Source organism: Pipra filicauda, unplaced genomic scaffold (assembly GCF_003945595.2).
Source record: "Pipra filicauda isolate LSUMZ 115617 unplaced genomic scaffold, ASM394559v2 scaffold33_size4404698_pilon, whole genome shotgun sequence".
Classification (NCBI taxonomy): Eukaryota; Metazoa; Chordata; class Aves; order Passeriformes; family Pipridae; genus Pipra; species Pipra filicauda.
Window position 1 is genome coordinate 1,635,715 of NW_024104465.1, and position 19,948 is coordinate 1,655,662.

At 39.4% G+C, this 19,948-nt stretch overlaps 1 protein-coding gene across 3 annotated transcripts in view; it reads left to right on the forward strand.

Moving 5' to 3' along the window:
- SPECC1L (sperm antigen with calponin homology and coiled-coil domains 1 like) overlaps positions 1-19,948 on the forward strand; it is a 69,489-nt gene that overhangs the window by 13,563 nt on the left and 35,978 nt on the right. For all 3 annotated transcript variants that reach the window (XM_039384121.1, XM_039384120.1, XM_027714202.2), the window contains exons 3-8: positions 5,240-5,399; positions 6,327-7,960; positions 9,780-9,987; positions 15,700-15,773; positions 16,252-16,427; positions 18,196-18,359. In XM_039384121.1, coding sequence (XP_039240055.1) covers positions 5,240-5,399; positions 6,327-7,960; positions 9,780-9,987; positions 15,700-15,773; positions 16,252-16,427; positions 18,196-18,359 — 2,416 coding nt within the window. The remainder of the gene's footprint in view (positions 1-5,239; positions 5,400-6,326; positions 7,961-9,779; positions 9,988-15,699; positions 15,774-16,251; positions 16,428-18,195; positions 18,360-19,948) is intronic.

Sequence of the window (19,948 nt, forward strand, 5' to 3'; positions counted from 1 at the left end):
TGGACGTTGCAACATGAGATGTGCTGGAGAGCAATATTCTGTGCAGAACTTGGCTGCTCTGCAGAAGGGGCAGAGTGGAAATTGGGTTCTGATGGATGTTATTAATAGTGTCGTGTTATGCTTGAATGGTGTGTCAGTGACTAATGGGATTTGATAAGAGTTATTTACTAATTCTGATAAAAGAACTGAGGGGGTATCTGACATGAGAACCTTTTGGTATCAGTGATCCCTGTCAGGTCAGTGCAGCTGAATTCTTCTGGCTGTTTTGGCCTTTGCTTTGTGCGAAGGACTGCTTGAGCTGAATTTTCACAAGTTGGTTCTTGCTCCCAGAACAAGTTCAAAGGTAGAGGTTTTCTCATGTATTAGCAAACAGGGCAGTAGATGTAGGAGCATCTGGTTTTCAACAAACCAGAAGAATCAGACGTACTGGGGTGTGCTGGTGTGGAGCGTTCACCTGGGAGCAACCACATCTGGGCTGGCTGGATGGTGTGAGCCTGCCTGGTCTGGCTCCTTTTCCTGGCGTGGAGACATGGCTGGATCCAGCTCCTTTTCCTCTCTGCAGCCCAGTGTGCAGTGCTGTGCTGGATCCAGCTCCTTTTCCTCTCTGCAGCCCAGTGTGCAGTGCTGTGCTGGATCCAGCTCCTTTTCCTCTCTGCAGCCCAGTGTGCAGTGCTGTGCTGTGCTGCTGCTCTCCTGGGGCAAAAGAGCAGGACAGGGAACAGGGCTGGTGTCTGTGACTGGGACCTGACCCACCATCACTGAGACACAGGAAAGTAGGGAGGCCATTTAAATAACTGGCAAATGAGGACCTAAAATTAAAGAAATGGTGTCTCTCTAATAGCTCTGCAGGAGTGCTGAAGTCAGGAGATGTCTTCCCTTTCTCTTCTTCCTTTTCTTTTACAGAAGAATGGTTAATACCTTTGCTGATGAACTGGCAAGCCAGGTTTCAGCGAGGTTTTCTCCCAGTGCCCCTCCTTTCTTCCATCACTCCATCACATATCTTGCAGCTTTCTTAACTTTAAATAATCTTTTGATGCTTGTTGACACTACTTCCTTTATATTTTTGGAAACTTCTCACAGAATATGGAAACAAAAGTGCTTTGTAGTTTACTTATCGAGTTTCTTATGTCATACCTCTCAGGGAGATAAAGGAGGAGGATGATCTAACACTAAACATATTTGACCCAGTATGCTTTCACAATTTTACTTATATTAGTAACACTTCTGGCTGTGTTTAGGCGTGGGATTAGAATTTGACAACTGTATGTTTGAGGCACAATGAAAATTTTTCTCTTAATTACTAAGACTTATCTCAGGTTTATGTTACAGCCAGGCTTACTCATACAGTTGGATGCCTTTTACTTGTTAAGCTGCTGTTGTGCCAACTGTGTGACTTCATACTAATGATGAATGTTATCTTTTTTGAGTGTTCCATACTCATATAACTGAGTTAGTTGTTTGTGGTGGTTTTTTCTTTAGTTTACTGATACTGACAAATCACATTTATAATTACTGACTTGAAAGAAATATCAATAAAAGTCGTATTATTTTTCAAGTAATTTTTTGTATGGTTTTATATTTGATATTGTTGATGAAACATTTAGCACATTGTTTTCCTCATTGTGGTTGTAGGATATTCTCTTAGAGTTGATGAACTGGTGTGTGTTCTGAATGTCGCTTCATATTCCTTGACCAAAAAACAAGCTGGCATTAAATAACTTTAATTGCAACAGCTTACTGATTTATTCAGTCCTTTGAGTTGGATATTGAATGAAAGGCCACTGTTAAGGACTAGAAATACTCACTTGTAGTACAATAACAATCTTAATTCCATTAGTAATAATGTAGCAAAATTGAAAATGATTTTGTAATTACAGTATCCCCTTCGTGATACAGCCATGGTCGAGTGTTCAGCTTTGGGTGGGCTTCTTTCAGTGCACATTGTTCCAGAGGTTTGTCCTTCTTTGTGGAGTTGTCAGAGCGTGTGGACAGTGGAAGCACAGGAAGAACCTGTGCGACCCACCCTTGTGCAGGGCTGAGCCCGCACCAGGGGCTGTTGTCCGGCTGCTTCCCAGTGCCCTCGGTCGGTTCCTTCTCTGGAGCTTTTTGTCCCCACTCTGCCCAGGACTTGTGCAGATGTTCAGCACCCCACACACATTATTTCCATGGAATGTTAACTGCCAGCCGCTTCTAGTTTTTAATCCCTCAAAAAGTACTCCACAAATAACGTGTTCTTATTTTTAAGTTCATTATTTTTTGACTTCTTTGGCTAATGAGCTTGTGATCGTGCTCACACTCCCAACTGTAATTAGAAAGCAGCTGTACTTCAGAAGAATTGCAAAATCCAGTGTCCCTGAAAAGCCAGGGCTTGGAGACCAGTATTTGAATATTAAAAATTAGAATGTGTTTTCAGTATTCATGTGTCTAGGCTTCTATTCTGTTTGCAAAATGCAGTGATTTAATTACAGATTGTTGTGGAGTTTGATGTTTGAGAAACTCAAATGCAGCAACAGCAATCATCAAAGAAAATCCTAGGTTGGAATAATTATATATATAAAGGGATTTGAATGAGATGCAGTAAATAGGATATACATGTTGAGAAACAAAGACAAAGTGAATTGTAGAGGTGATTATTCAAGTTTCGTTGCACTACAAGTTGGGAGGGGGAAAACAGAATATGAATTGTATAATTATAAAGTGGTTTTTATATAGAAAATCAAAATAGGTCTGGATGAGCATTTCTAATTATGATATTTTCTAATTTTTCATATTTTATTGTAGGAGTTTTAATGCTAAACAGGATGGCACAGTTTTCAGTAAATGGGAAGAAGCTGTTTAATAAACATACAGCATTAATTTTGCTTCAACTGAAAAGATAGGCTAGAAAAATGCTTTGATTTTAAAAGTCAAGAACAGTTGCTATTGTGGAGCATTAAGAAGAGAGCTGCTGGTTTGTAATTTTTCCAAAGCTCTGCTAAATAGTTTTCTTTGCCAAGAGTATAGTGTTACAGCTTTGAGAAAGTGTTTACTAATTGGCTGCAGAGGAGGCAGTGCCTTCCAACCTAGACCAGAAATAGTTTATGGGTAAGTCAGAAAAAGAATGGCTGTCTTAAATTCCTTTGTTCAGCAAGGACTGGAGATGACTAATGTCTGAAAGTGTGTATTTTACGTAGTTTTTTTCTTTTCCTTCAAGCTGAGTCACATCTTGACCTATTTGGCTTGATAACACGTACTTGTACTATAAGTGTCTAAAAGCTTAATCTAATTTCCCCACCCTTTCAACAGGGTAGAAATGCTGACAGTTAATAGTCCATTTGAACTATCACGTTGGCAGATTCAGCAGCAAAACAGAAAATCACTGTTCTGTGCCTTTTTGTGGTACCTTGGTTTAGGTGACAGTTGCAGCACAAGGTTGTTTCCCTCCCCCTCTGCCCCATGCCCACAAAATTAGCTTAGATTAAATACAAAATCTGATTGGGTCACAGGCTGACGGGGATTGTTGTACACGAGGAGCTTGTGCTCAGCCCACCCTCCCCACAGGAACAGGGTGGGCTTGGTGGGTTTTGTAGCCCTCCAACATTTTGATTTCCTGTTGGTACTTCCATTGCCTCTGTTTGCATGGCTGTGACATGGCAGATCGAGGAGCTGATCTGGCTCTGGCTCCCGGGAGGAAGGAGCCCTTTGAAAAGCCTTGTTTGCTCAGCACAACGTGTGAGCACATGGAGAGCAGCAGGATAGAACAACAGTGGCTTTTTCATAGCAGAAAACAAGCTTAAATGCACATCATATCCTCAGAGTAATGTGTTTTCTTCCAGCCTTTTATAAACCTTTTTATTTAGAAGGTTATACCATTTCAAGATTCAGTAAAAACATTCTTGTCCTAGAGGATTTTTACCCTGACAAATATGTTTCTATCTGTAAATTTTCTTTATTTCTGTCAGCTGCATGCAGAGCAAATATGTTCTCTTCCTGAGCTCCCTTTTGTTTTGCAGCTGCTCTTCTTTGTAAATGGCACAGATCCCATCCATGCCCTTTCCACAATGTTGTGATGAGTGTTCCTAAATGTTCTGAAATTTGCACTTGCAAAAAGAGACTAGAACAGAGTGACGTGCAACTTCTTTTTTTAATTAAGCAAATGTACCTTCATTCTTAATATACAGAATTGTAATGTCTGGCATATAGTTTTTAACATGAATATCTGTGGGAGCTGGAAGTTATAAACCTGCAGAATTTGAAAGTCATGATGTAAAGCAACTGGTTAATTCCTAAGCACTAACTTTTAGCTGGGATGGTGGATGAGAGTTCAGATATGTTATGCAGCTGCATAATACAGTTACTCAAGGAATGCTACTAACACAGCTGTTTTCTTTTAATTTTCTTGCCCATATAACAGGAAAAATGTTGAGCATATTTTGATTGTTTCACCATGTGAAAAACTGCATTTTAAAGAGTGTAACGGCTGCCAATTAATGCTCAAGAGCTTAGTATTTTTAGAGTTGCTTCATTGTGGAAGATGTATTCTCTGTTTGGGAGTCTGGTTGTTGAGAATCCTGTGCTTACTGCTCTGTCACATTCCAGGCAGCTTCTGTGGCTCACAGTAGTTTCAGTAATGATCCTGTGAGGTGAGACAAAAAGTCCATTAAACAAATATCCCATCTCTGAGAGTGTCTAGTAAAGAGCATGAGAACAAGGCAAGGATATATGGTGAAGAGTGGCTTTTCTCCTGCCTCTGAATACTGTCCTAATTTTTAGAAATTTATAGCATAGTATTTTGAGCTAGAAAGGGTATTTTGCTAATTTTGGATTGATTTTTCTTGTTCTTTGATTTGATCTTTTTGTTGTGAACTTATCCACCAGAAAACATTTCACCATATTCTGTTGGAGGACATTGTATTAATTTCCTAGTATTTGATGGTTTAATTATCTAAGAATTGCCTTCATTTTTATGCATCAGCAAACTTTCAGTCAAAATTGAGAAGCTTTACACTATGTTATGTTACTGTGCTTTAATTCTTTTTTCTCTCCTTGTTATTAAGAATTAAGAATTTTGTCTGAGAGGGAGAAGGCTCTGTTTCTATGGTCACTCATATGTGCAGTTATACTTTTCAACATTCTTGCCCAGACACATGACTAGTCAAATATGTACTTTTTAAACTGATGGAATCTTTAACAGGAGAGCTGTTGGCTCTGCAGACTTCTCAGTCAGCTGCCTTAAAGCTGCTTCTTCCCTTTCTTTCAGACTAAGAGTAACGATGACCTCTTAGCGGGGATGGCTGGTGGTGGGGGAGTGACAATGACCAACGGTGTCAAGGCCAAGAAGAACACTTGTGTGTCAACAGCATCTTCAGCTCCAGGGACAGCCATGAACAGTCTGGAAAATAAACCCAAAACTATTGCAGGTAAATGGACATATGGATCCTTAAAGATGGTAGTTGGGTGGTGGCTTTTTATTTTCACGTTATGTATCGAGGATGCAGGCTGCCTGATGAAGTGGTCAGTAATGCCATGGTCAAATCACACACCTTCTGTGCTCTTTTCCTATTTTTAATAGTGTCACTGCTTTTCTGGAGGGTGTTTCTTTTAATTTTTCAGAACTGATTATGCAACTACTATATAAAACTAGATAATATAATTCATTTAGAGAATCATAGATTTGTCTGAAAAAAATCCATGACATAAGCACTAAATCTTTAAGATCACTTGTTACAGTGAACATTTTGGACATTTGATATTGCTTTGTAGAAATAAAGTAAGAGAGCTTTCAGAAATGGCTCAGAAAAGTGAAATCATTTAGTGTGTTATCAGTATGGATGGAAGTATGTCTTGCCTTCTGTTGCTCTGTTTTGGATTCGGAAATGCTGAATTCAGTAAAGCTGTAAAGCATCTGGACATAAAGTAGTAATGATCTGTTCTCATCTTTATGCAATGAGGAAATACAAAAAAACTTAACTTTCATTTTGGGGAATCATAACATGCAGTTCATAACTTAAAAGCTTTCATTCCGATCTAGTGAAAAGAGAGACAATTTGAACTCATAGGAATAGCACTGCTGCAGTTTTTGCACAATTTATCAGAAGCTTTTCAAGACCGAAAAAAGAAACTTAAAGATATTAAACTTCAAGGTCTAACTCATTTTCAGTTAAAATCTAACTGCACTGGTTCATGCTGAATGCTGTGTGCGTGTTTACTGTAGATGTGTTCTGTGAAATGTATTTACTGCTGAGATTCCAAAAACGAACCACTGTATTGCTGGTAGAAAACACACAGTGCTCTATGACAGGTACTGTGTTTTGAATTCACGTTCCTCACTTCCAAAACACGTACAGGTACCAGTTCCACAGCGAAGCGCAGCACCTCGTCTGGGAATAAAGAGTCAAGCTCTTCCAGAGAGAGGATCCGCGATCGTTCCCGTTTGAGCCAGAGCAAAAAGCTGCCTTTGACGGGACAGGGCGCCAACGACGCGGTCCTGGCCAAGCGCTCCCGCAGCCGCACCAACCCCGAGTCGGACATTCGCATGAGCAAGTCCAAGTCAGACAATCAAATCAGCGACAAAGCTGCGTTGGAAGCGAAGGTGAACGATCTCCTGACGTTGGCGAAAACTAAAGATGTGGAAATCTTGCATCTGAGAAATGAACTGAGGGATATGCGGGCTCAGCTGGGACTCAACGAAGATCAGCTTGAAGGTGATGAAAAATCGGAAGAAAAAGAGGCCATTGTTGTCCATCAGCCGACCGATGTAGAGTCGACACTGCTGCAGTTACAGGAACAAAACACTGCCATCCGAGAAGAGCTCAACCAGCTGAAGAATGAGAATCGAATGTTAAAAGACAGGCTGAATGCACTGGGCTTTTCTTTGGAGCAAAGGCTGGACAACTCTGAAAAACTGTTTGGCTATCAGTCTTTGAGTCCAGAGATTACAGCTGGCAACCACAGCGATGGTGGTGGCACTCTGACATCTTCAGTGGAAGGTTCTGCTCCTGGGTCAATGGAAGACTTGTTAAGTCAGGATGAAAACACTCTGATGGACAACCAACACAGTAATTCCATGGATAATTTAGACAGCGAGTGCAGTGAAGTTTATCAGCCACTGACATCGAGTGATGATGCTTTAGATGCTCCATCATCTTCAGAGTCTGAAGGAGTACCAAGTATAGAAAGATCTAGGAAGGGAAGCAGTGGCAATGCGAGTGAAGTGTCCGTAGCTTGTCTCACGGAACGGATACATCAGATGGAAGAGAACCAACACAGTACGGCTGAAGAGCTCCAAGCCACACTTCAAGAGCTTGCTGATTTGCAACAAATAACACAAGAGCTGAACAGTGAGAATGAAAGACTTGGAGAGGAAAAAGTAATCCTCATGGAATCTTTGTGCCAGCAGAGTGACAAGTTAGAACACTTCAGCCGTCAGATCGAGTATTTCCGGTCCCTTCTAGACGAGCACCACATCTCGTACGTGATCGATGAGGACATGAAAAGCGGTCGCTACATGGAGCTGGAGCAACGTTACATGGACCTGGCAGAGAACGCCCGGTTCGAGCGAGAGCAGCTGCTGGGTGTCCAGCAGCACTTGAGCAACACTTTGAAGATGGCAGAACAAGACAACAAGGAGGCCCAAGAGATGATAGGGGCGTTGAAGGAACGAAATCACCACATGGAACGGATTATTGAGTCAGAGCAGAAAAGCAAAACAGCGCTGGCGTCTACCTTGGAGGAGTACAAAACCACAGTGGCCAGTGACCAGATCGAGATGAACAGGCTGAAGGCTCAGTTAGAGCACGAAAAGCAGAAAGTGGCCGAGTTGTATTCAATACACAACTCTGGAGATAAATCAGACATACAGGATCTGCTGGAGAGTGTCAGGCTGGATAAAGAGAAAGCAGAGAGCTTGGCCAGTGGTCTGCAGGAAGAGCTGGCACACACCCGCAACGACGCCAATCGACTGCAAGACGCCATTGCTAAGGTAGTGTTTAAAACACTGTTGTGTTCTAACATCCCATGTACAACATGGATTATTATTGGCCACTGTAGCTCTTTGAGAAGGATTAATTACGAGGTTAATTGGATTGCAGTAGTGTTAGGACTGATTACTTTCAACTTCTGTCATGAAAATGATGGCGGCTTTTAAAAAATTTTATATGGATAGATTGGGCTACAGGGTAACTGTTGTGTTACTTTTTAAAACTAGGATGGCCAAACTTAAACAGTATTTAAGATACTGTTTTAACTTAGTGCTTAAATTGCATGCCTTCTGCAAGGGTTTCAAGGAATCAGTGCCAAACTGGTGGGAGAGGGATGTCCCTGAGAAAGGACTGGGAATCAAAGTTTGAAGTGATAACCCAACTGTTGATGACTTAAAGGACTTTTCACAGGTATTGAGAGAATATTTTGAAGCTTCAGCATATTCAAGTTGGTTCAGTTAATTGAGAATAAACTAATGATAAATAAAGCAGAAAAGTGTCTTCTTTCTCAAGAAAATTAGCCAAGAAATGACTAATTTTGAGGTAGACAGAGATTTTACTCAATTTAATTTAATTTCCTGCATACATATTTTAGTTTTAAATGAAAAAAAGAGATCAAAACATATTGATAAGCTTTTAAGCAATTATTATTAGATATGGCAATTACATGCAGGTTTTTTACTAATGATCCATCCAGGAGCAGCTTATGTGCTGAATGGGTTTTGGATTGAAAGGCATATTTCTAGTTCTAGACCAGCTGTTTTGACTCAAATATAACTAGTTTATGCAGTAGGCATGTCTAGTAAAAGCTATAATTTAATATAAAACCAAGAACCATAACATTCATTTAATAATGTAAAGTATGCATTTAAAGGTATATCTTCCTGATGAGACAATTTATTCCAATTAATGTCTGAACTGTGTATTAGCTGCAAAACAACATGCTAGTCATGATCACGAGCCAGTCAGACTCAACCTTAACTTGGGATGAAAACATAATAAAATAATTTTAATAATTAAAGTTGGAGAGTGCTATTAAAATAAAAACCACTGAAATGGGTGATTTAGAAGCAGGGAATTTTGTCTATTAAACTTGGTGCCTGCCTGTGCTGACCCACCTAAGCCACGACCTAATTTCTCTTTGTTTTTCTGACACCCTGTTTTTGCTCTTGGGTTAATGTTCCTGTGCCTCTGATCCCAGCTTGCTACTTATGTTACAGTTTTATGAGGCAGGATAAAATTGCCTCCTGAAAGAGAGAAGGCAACTACCTCTTCCCTTCTCTTTTTTTTTTTTTAATCTCAGTTCACATAGTCTGTAATGCTGAGAATGCTTCACCTCACTAACACATCTCACCCACAGATGTGAAACCTGCTACTTGGTTAAGGGAATCCATCATCACACAGGTCCAGCCAGCACTAAACTTGATGAGCAGAAGAGAGCAGGCTTTTTCTTTTTTGGCAAGAGAAAGAAAGGATGAAGAGTTTCCCCCCCACCCCATCCCTTTTCCATGGCAGCTCCATGTTAAATTGGATCAGCTGCTGTGGAACCACAGCCTGGCTACGATGGTGGTGTTGCTTCACTTGTATACAGGGCACTGCTGTTGGAGCAGCTGGGGAATGCTCACATATCCAGCTTGGGAATAAAAGAGTTTAACTCTGGCTCAGGAAGATAGTTGCACTAGAACAATGCATAGGTTAAGGCTTGTACTTCTCCTCTGCCTTTCTGTTTTCAGAAATACACTGTAAGTGTGGCAGTTACAAATCTAAAAGTGTGTTTAGTATGCAACTATTTTAGTTATGGTAAGATACGTTCTTCTTCAGGTTGAAGATGAATACAGAGTGTTCCAAGAAGAAGCCAAAAAACAAATTGAGGATCTCAATGTGACTCTGGAAAAACTTCGGACAGAACTAGACGAGAAAGAGACTGAGAGAAGTGACATGAAAGAAACTATCTTTGAGTTGGAGGATGAAGTGGAGCAGCATCGTGCTGTGAAGCTTCATGACAATCTCATCATATCTGATTTGGAGAGTAAGTATGGGGAGTTTCTCTTGAGAGGAAGGATAATTTAAGAAAAGCTGAAGTGGAACACTGTAATATTGAAAATATTTTCACTTGCCTTTTGTATGTCTGAATTCAAGTCAGGCTGGGTTTTGCAAGAATCCTTACACGCTAGGGGAAAAAATCAAGTTGACTTTGCTTTTCCAGTCCCAGTTGGTGTGGGAGTGAAAACCTGTGAATTGAGAACAAATATGAAATCTGGTAATACTGTTTTCAAGTTGTTTTTCAAAGTAGAAAACCAGGTAATTACAGACTTAATGATAGAGTGCTCCTGGGTTTTGGAGACTGCATGATTGATTTAGTGTTTGACTGTTGTTATTTAAGCAGGTTTTCTCTTTCAAGTTTCCAAGTATTAGGAGCTACCGGGTAGCTTGAGAATGTGTATAATAATAATTTCTCCCAGCTAAAGAAAGGTGGTTTTAGTGGAGAAATGAGAGAATGGAGACCCTGGAAGTTACAAGTGTCAGCTGACTTGGCAGTGTGGGTGTATTGGAGAGATGTATATCTCCTTCTGTGTGCACTTGCTCAAGTTATGGAACTGATCTGTGACCCTAAAAATTGATATGATGAACTTCAGGCAAGTTAGAATAAAATTGCATCTCTTGACTCTTGCTGCTGTACAAGAAATGGTTGGGACTTAAAATGAAATTCATGTTTACTCTGTACTTGTCTAGCTCTCTGTGCCTTAGTTCCCTCTCTGATCTCAAAGACCTGCTCAGACATTCCTACCACAGGCTGGAATTCTGCAATTAGTCTCCATCTAAATAAGAACTTGTGCAACTGTACCCTGGCAAACTGTATTTGCACAGTAATAATTTGTAATTTGCTGCTTACAGAATTCAAATATCTGCTAGTCTTCCATGTTATTCAAAGATGAAACAAGATAGCAAGAAACCCAAAGCATGATTCCTTTTAACAATGAGGGAAATATTCATAGAAAGGGTTTTAAATTGGTCTGCTATCAAGTAAAATTAAGCCAGCTAAATTGTTCATTCAACTGAAGCTGGTATCTTCAGACTTGTGGCTGTGAGCATTGTTTCCCTAAGCAACCCTTCTTTTATCTTGAAAGGCAATCACTGTTTCTCTTTACAAGATTGTTTTTTTATTATGCATTTTTCTTTCTCTTTCTATGCTAAAATACAGATATTTACTTGGGAGCAGGAGCTCAGACACATAGTCAGCAGCTCTTTCTTGGTCCCTGAAGTTGTTCTGTAGCAAACACTCAAAAAGGTTGAACACTTTTTTCTACTGGTATTTTTTTATCCTTTAACTGAAATACATTCATACAGGGAGCAGCACTGTAGTCAAGTAGATGTTTAGGTATCTGCATATTAATACCCTCTTAGAAGGCAGCTTTAGGTTTTAGAGACTTTTGCTTTGGGGATACAAAACAGCTGTTAGTTATTTCGCTTAAAATGGCAAAAATTCAGGGAGACAAACCTCTGCCGGGGCAGGGATTTTCAACAAAAATCGCAACAATATTTGTTGCTCTTGAAATAGTTCGGAAAATTCAGCTGTAACCAGCTGATGGCCCGGTGTGATCCTTTCGGGGGAAGCAAGGGGTGTTATGTTATATGCAGGAAGGAGAGTGGCATCTAGTGGCAGCACGAAGGGATGGCACCCGAGGAATTGTGCACGTTTGAAAAATATGTATTTTCTGACCACTTTAAAACGCTGTTTGAGGGTTCACAATTTAACGTGGTGTGAGCGTTTTTTCATTGTAGCCTCTAAGCAGTGGCAGCAAAGAACAACAGTATGGAAAATCTGGGACTTGAAGGTAGTACATCTAAAACACAGAAAAACACTTAAAACATTTAAAAGACAATTCTAATAATTTGTATTAAAGTGACAGAAAAGCATATCTTGGTAGCAGTAAGTTCTCTTACACTGCTCAGGCTTTTGACCAGTTGTGGTGTTCTGTCAGCCAAATGTGTAATGCCTCTGCTTTTAAATGTGGAGAATTTAGTGTAGGTTTAGGTATTATAAAACAAGGGCTAGAAGAATGTTGGTTTTTTCAGCCTAAATAACCAACTGTAATAGTAAAAGCATAAAGGTTTTCTTTAGTGAACTTTTATTTTAGATTTTAATTTGTGAAGAATTATAACCCACCCTTTAAGGAGGCAATTTGCCTAATGGCAAAGTTACTGAGTGAAGGAAAGTGATGGCAAGACAACTGAAAAATGACAAGTGGTAAGTGATGGAGAATTATCACTTAAAGAATTCATGAAAGACAGACTTTACACTTAGAAAAAAGATGCTTCACAGATGAGGTGGTGAGTTTTCATTCAGTTAATGGTTAACCAACACAAATAGTAATGAAGGAATGGGAAATTCTCCAGCACTGGCACTTAGGGAATGCTTCACTGTGGGCTTCTCAAACACCAAAAAGAGGCACAATGAACCTGGAATGAAACATTTTTCACAGTAATCTGAGTATTGATCTGTCACATTTTAGCTGTCGATATGTCTGCCTGCAGAAACTGGAATCTCTTGGGTTTGGACAGTAGGATGCAAATTGCATTGATTAAAACCAGTGTGTTCCTGACATCCATCCAGATGTGGGAACTGCAGAATGTGGCAGCTGAGCTCGTTACTGTTGGGAATTGGGAGTTTTAAGCACAGTGCTTCTGTATTGTATCTAAAAAGCCTAAGAAATATTAAAATAACCTGTATGTTTTATATCCTCACCACTGGACTGAGCTGAAACAACCTGTACTGGTGTGGAGGTGGGGGACTGGGAGGGACTGGGCAGCTGGCAGGAGGTGGGGAGGGCAGACCCTGCACTAGGTGGCGTGGTACCTCTGGCTTTCTTTCTACCTTCCCCAAAACTTTCCTGTAGTCAGGTAGCCCAGCTGTCACATTACTCATCCTTGGTGACTAAGGGGGAAAAAGAAACCTATTATTCTTCCAAGAAGTTAATAAGAGTTTGTGGGGGATTTTTTTTTTTTTCCAGAAAACTTTATCTCCTGATGTGCAGAAAATGGGTATTGGTAGGTTTGCTTACCAGTTGTCAGATCTTCTTGTGATGCCTGAAAATAATTGTTGCCTGTTCTCTCGGCACAAGGTACATCTGCTGAGCGTGTAGGTTCTCCTAGTTGAACTATTTAAGTCGGTAAATTTTTAGGACAAGGGTAGGTGAGCGAGAAGGTTGATGTATCTAAAGTTCAGTGAATAAATAGTTCTTTTATGGAACTGACAGCATTAGTTTTTAATTCTCATTTGAAAAGGATCTTGACAGCAGTTACGAAATGAAACGTTTGCATTACCATATTTAGGCCATTTCTAACATAGTGTTGGAAAAGTCAATTGGACATTCATTTTTTAATTGTTAGTTGGTGGAGTTTTTTTTGGCTAATGGCGGACCCTTAAATTCAGCTTTCTTGTTGCATTGATCTATATTGTCTGACATGATGAGCTCAAAAGTAAGATTGGTCTACAAATCTTAGCCATTTGTAGTCTGCATGTCCCTTAATTTTATTTTTCTGCCTTCTTGGTAGAGGCAAGGCCTTCTCCAACTGTGGTTTAAATCAGTATTGTTTTGTAAAATGTAGATGTAATTGGCTCCTGCAGTAAACACAAGCAGTTTGCTGATTTGCCAGTTTTGATTATCCTGTTCATTCATCAGAACAGTCTCCTTGTTCTTTATTTACCCCAACCTGTAGTTACTTTTCCTTTTATCTCGATCCTCTTTCTTGTCTATGATCCTTAAAAGGAGGAGACTGAATAATGGTAGAAGTACCTGTCCTACCATGCTAAAAATTTGGGCATGTGGAGGTGGGAAAGGTTTGTGTTTGTCAGAGAATTATGGAGGTTGTGGGGATGCAGAAAGGAAAGATTCCACAGTGGATCTTCTTATTTTGACTACTTGGATTTTCAGGGTATAGTTGGTGGAAAAGGTGAAATCACTTGTATTAATCCTAATTTCTCACTACATTTCAAATTCAGTTGCAATTTGGTGTGTTTTTCTTTTTTAAAAAATCTCTTTGGTTGACTGAGGTGGAAGACTGTTTCCAACAACTGCTGTGGAGTGCTCTGTATTGTTTATGGTACCTGCAGAATATTCAGACCATTGTGTTTTACTTCAAAGCATAAATACATTAAAACTTAATGGTGCGTTTCATATCTCACAAAAGCTCAAAACAATGGCACTACATAAGCCTTAACTCTGGGTGCATTTATAGTTTCTGGTTTGTGGTTATTTTTAGCCAGCTTGCTTTTAGTAGTAGAACAAATTTTGATTTTAAAAACACTTTTTCTTTGAACTTTTTTTTAAAAGTCAAAATTAATATCGACTTGATTTTGTTTCAAAATATGTTTAAAGGAAAAGGCAGGGAGAGCAACCTTTATAACTTTGACCTAAACCTGCTCTCTCAGTGCTGACTTTAGCTCAAACAAGTTGTGTATACAGAGACAAGCTAAAAATTGTAGAGCTTTACTTAAATATCATGGTAGCATGAGATTTGGGTGGCCCACCCTGTCAGGCTTATCTTCAAAGCTTAAAGATCAGTTGGATGCATCTTAAAATGTTCAGTCTTATAAGGAGGAGATAAATACAGAAATATCTTGTCTAATTTTAGTGTTCCAACTTTTCCAAGCCTGAAAGGTTATCATGTTTTCAGGCCAACTGAGGTTTATGTCATTCTTGTAAAGAAATTAACTGTGACATTCAAAGCCTCTGTACTTGGGGCTCTTGGGGAAGGATTTTGTTTTGAACAGTCTAAATGTATTAGGCATCTTCAGTCACGTTGTGGAAAGAGTATTGCTAATATACAGGAAAAATATTTGTTTCCAGCAGGTCTTGGAATAATGAACCTGAAGAAAAATTGCATTTCATCAGTTGCTCCATCGTTTTTACAGTTTGGAAACAGCTACACGATGCTATAGAAATAAACCATCCTGGAATCCCAGGATCAGTGAAGTGACAGGCTAATTAGAAATTTATGCTGTGTTCTTCCTCATTAGTTTGTTAGTTATAAGAATGGAGTAGTCAATCACATTGTCCTTGTGTATTGACTGAAGTACCAAATGAATAATAATTGCAGTAGCCAGCCTGTCAGACGCCAAGGGGAGCTGGTGCTGATGGGGCTGTGAACCCTTTTGTGTCGCTGCTGACAGATTTAGGGGACCATCTCTGGACCAACAGATCTCACAGACTGTTAGGCCTTGTGCTGTAAATATAGCTTGCTTCACCCTCAAATAGTAGCTTGGTAGACAAGAATGTCAGTCTTGGGGTAGAATTTTATCCCCATGGAAGGCAGGGCTGTGAGTGTTATGTCAGCTGCTTTGGGCAGGGAGTAAATTGTGAATCAACAGGCTTTGTGTAGCTGCAGCTTGTTTGAGGAGGGAAAATCCCCAGGCATCCATGTTTTCAGGATCCTTTCATGTCAAATTGCTTTCCTGGTTTATTTGTTCTTTGTTATTGCTGTGTCATTTTAATATTGTGAATTGGGATTTGTATAAGAACTGAGTTTGCTAATGCTGTTCCCCTCACCAGACAGAGAATTATGTACCTATTAGCACTCGCTGGCAAATTATTTCTTCTGCTTCTACTGTGTTTCTCCAGATGGCTTTGGTTATAAAAATGAGTAAGGTTTCAAACGCATTTGCAGGTTTGTCAGTTACTTTTTTTAAAGTAAATAGTCCCTGACTAAGGTCTTACAGAGAATTTGACTTTCTTTCCAGATACAGTTAAAAAACTTCAGGACCAAAAGCATGACATGGAAAGAGAGATAAAGAATCTTCACAGGAGACTGCGGGTAGGTTAAAACCTATAAACTCACTAAATTGTAAACTTAGAATGTCACAAGATCTGCATGTGAAATTGTGAAAAGATAATATGATTAGATGTAATACCATTAAAATAATTATTTCTGAGAGACAGGTATCAGGGGAATATATTTACTAACCTACAGACACTAAACAACTTCTGAAAAATTCTCATTGTCACAAAGATATGGCATTAGGCTCAGGAGAAAATGTTTGTGTCTTCCCATGCATAGTTTAATATTAATTTTTTGCCACCTCCACTTTGAACATTTTATCTGCTTTGGAAAAGCAATCCATGATCTCAAATCTAGTTATTTCCAGCAAAACTCCGTGAATTTAAGTTGCAATTTCGGTTATGCCAGATGAGTACCTTTGTCGTTCCTGTAAACTGTTTCCTGTAACAGCACAGGAAAAGCTATGAATATGAAGGATAACTTTTATGTCTAACTTCAAAATTCTTGCTGGCAGGAGGAGTCAGCGGAGTGGCGCCAGTTCCAGGCAGACCTGCAGACTGCAGTGGTGATTGCAAACGATATCAAGTCCGAGGCCCAGGAGGAGATCGGGGACCTGAAGCGCAGATTGCACGAAGCTCAGGAGAAGAACGAGAAGCTCACGAAGGAGCTGGAGGAAATCAAGTCCCGCAAGTATGCAAGGGACAGCAGGGAGATGGTCTCCTTGGGCAGGGGGGTACAGTTTTGGAAATCCAGTGTTTTGACTCCAGAAGTTCCTAAATCCTCTCGTGGGGATCCGTGTTTCGAGAAGCTGCTTTATCCAGGCTTTCCACGGTCAACGTAGGTACACTTTGAAAAGAACAGTATTTATTTCTTTATACTGTATGCTTAATCCACCCAAGAATATTCAGTTTGGCACTTTCACAAAACCAGATTGAAGTGGAGGATTTGTCCAGTTTAACAGCTAAACAGGATTTCACTTCCCTCAGGTGAAAAGCAGGCAGTGTTGCCTATTCCGTACCATCATTCTGTACCATCATTAATATTTCTCATTACTGTGAGAAAAAGCCAAGGCTTTTGGTATGGTTAAAAGCACAGCTGGATTTTTACCTGAGGAGAAACCTTTATCTAATTCTGCATATATCTTGCACTCTTTTCTTTCCGCTGATAATTAGAGATGCTTTGTATATAAAAACATTTTAAATAAAAATAATTCAAACTGGGTTGTATTGTGGCTTGAATTAGGTGCTCCAGTTATTTAGAAACTGTTATATGTCTGTCTGAAGCATTTAAGTCCTCAAATATGAACATCTTAGACAGCACCATTTGAACCCTGACTTCACTGTCTCTAGAGTTCAAATGCATGTATAGCTTACAATTATAGTAATGATGTGTATATAGTAAACAATTTTTTTCTGTGTGGATGGGAATTTTATAGGATGCATTACATTTAACTCAGCATCCAGTAGGATATGAGATAGCACAGGCTATGGAACTTGGTAGGAACTGATGGTAGGAAGAGCAGACTGGTTACACACTGAAAGTGGAAAATTATGTGGATGGATGAGTGGTGGGCGTGAGGCGTCTTATCTGAAGATCACCAAGCTGAGTAATATGAACAGTTCTTACTGTGACACATTCCAGCAGAACTGTAGTTGTTCAGTTACTGCTTGCAAGTGAACCTTTGAGGTTGCAGTTGCACTTCTGCAAGTAGAACTGGCTTGCTGATTCCAATGAGTATATAATTTTTTATTTATACACAAGCATCTTTTGACATTTGATTCACTGCAGGCAACTGAATCAGCTTCCTTGAAGTGATATAGGTGCTGTGTTGAAGGGAAGATATTAGGAAAGTCTGTTACAGTGTCTGAAGGAAAAATCAGTCAATGTGTAATTATTGCAGACTGTAGAAAATAGATTGCTTCAAACAGTTCTTGTCTTGTGAGTGACACTGAAGACAATAGCCATAAATATTCTGTACTAAAAATCTAATTTTTTTATGAAACAGATTTGTATGCTGCCTAAAGATGTATGCCAGAAATGTATTCTTACCTCCTTAGTATTAATTTTAATTGTTTTCCATATATGCAGGTGGAAAAAAAAATTCTCCCCTCAGAGATGATTATTTTCAGCTGAAGTGGTGAAATCCTTAAGGCTCGATTTTTTCCATCCATGTGTGTGTGAGAGATAGGAGCAGGAATTAAGCCTTAAATCAAGTATTGATTTGACAGACTTTTCACCAGATGCTAAGCTCTGTTGCTGACAAATAATAAGAATTTACAGTGATAATTTAGGTTGATAATCTATTTCTAAATTACAGTGGAAAGACAACTAGGTTAATGTAATGACCGATTTGGACCATAGATTTTAATTCAGCTTCAAATTTGTTGGGTTTTTCTTTGAGACTTCGCAGGTTGAAACGTTTTTTAAATAACTAAAATGAGCTGTGCATTGATTTCAGGCAGGAGGAGGAACGTGGCCGAGTGTACAATTACATGAACGCTGTCGAGAGAGATTTGGCAGCTCTGAGGCAGGGAATGGGCCTGAGCCGCAGATCCTCCACCTCCTCCGAGCCCACCCCGACTGTGAAAACGCTCATCAAGTCCTTCGACAGCGCCTCCCAAGGTGGGTGAACAGCCAGGGCAGGACCAAGTCTCCCTCCTGCAGGTCTTCACATGGTCCCTTGTGCTGGTTTAGCTGAATCAAAGGTGAGTTATTTCCCACTGTCGTGGCCTGTAGGTGATGGCTGACACAAACCAACCCAAACTGGGTTGCAGAACAGATTGTTCTCTGCAGTTAAGTGCAAGCATCCCTTTTTGTCTTGCCTTTATTTTTTTCTTTATTGTCGCATTGCCAGTGACTCATATGCTGGGTGCTTTGATTCAGTGCTCCTGTATATGAGAAATACATAAACACATATGACACACATAATTATAGCTGGCAGCACAGCTGATTTCAGCCTGATTATTAAAATGTGAACTTAATGTACCAAATTAAGCATTCTAAAAGCCAGGTAGTAGCTAGAGCTGAGTTTATTTCTTTTAATAACTTGTATTCTTATGCTGAGAGCACTGATTAAAGTTAAAATTAAGATCCAGCCAATAGCACCTATTAAAAGATATAGGGAATATTTTCTAAAATGAGAGGGGTCTCACTGTTGAGACAACAGACTTTACTATAATTCTGACTGTGTGCTGTTGTTCTTCTCTTTAGATGAGCAGAATAAGGAATCCAAGTAGTTATCCTGAAATGAGAAACACTGGGTTTTTACCTTTTGACTGCATATAGGACCTTGAATGGATTAAAATATTTCCCTTGCCAGGTCTTTGGGTTTTGAATTTCATGTACAATAATGTCTCTGTAAGTCTTTGATGTAAAAAAGCTTGGTCTGAAGTAGACTGAGTTGCCAGAGAGACTTACAGACTGTACTATGCACAGCAAAGCTACTTGTAATTGCTTATAACCTCAAAGTTTAAGACATAGAAGCGTCTCCATGTTTCTGGAGATTCTGTAAATGATTCTATTTCCATGCCTGTTCTCCTTGTTCATAGGTATTTACAGTTTTTTACTTTTCCATTGTTAGTGTAGAAGGGGTTTTTAGAGTGTTATTGGAAGAAGGTGCTTTCTTGCCAGAGTTAGTCTGGTAAAATGATAAATCCCCTCTTCCTTCTTTTGCATCTTTTATTTCAAGCTAATATCTGCCTCCTTCCTCAGCATTTATGTCTAATCAGGCTGTTAAATAATTAGATGACTGATTCACCAATTTAGAATTTGTCTGGTTTTGTACATTTCTAAACATATTACTCGTTTAATCCCAAAATTTAAACTATATAATATCTAGTACTTGTGGACTTTGATTAGAAACTAGAAAGGAGAAGCAGGTGATATAGGTTATCTTTCTTGTCTCACTGGCAGAGCCAGGAGCCTGCTGCTATCTCTTTAATTATCTGGAGATCAGAGAACTAGTAATGCCAGCATTTACATCTGCCAAGGTAATAGTATCCTGCACCTTAGCCTTCTCCACCCCCAGTAAACTTAGCTTTTACTGTGGATGATAGACAGAAAATGAATGTAATTGCAGAGGAGTAAATGTGTAGGCATACTTTCAAATGACTTTTCAGTCAGTTACTAATTGAAATTCTGAAAGATGTGATCTGGTAAAACTTGTAATGTGAAGTACAAGGTGAGGGTTGGCTATAGCAATCTCCTGTTTC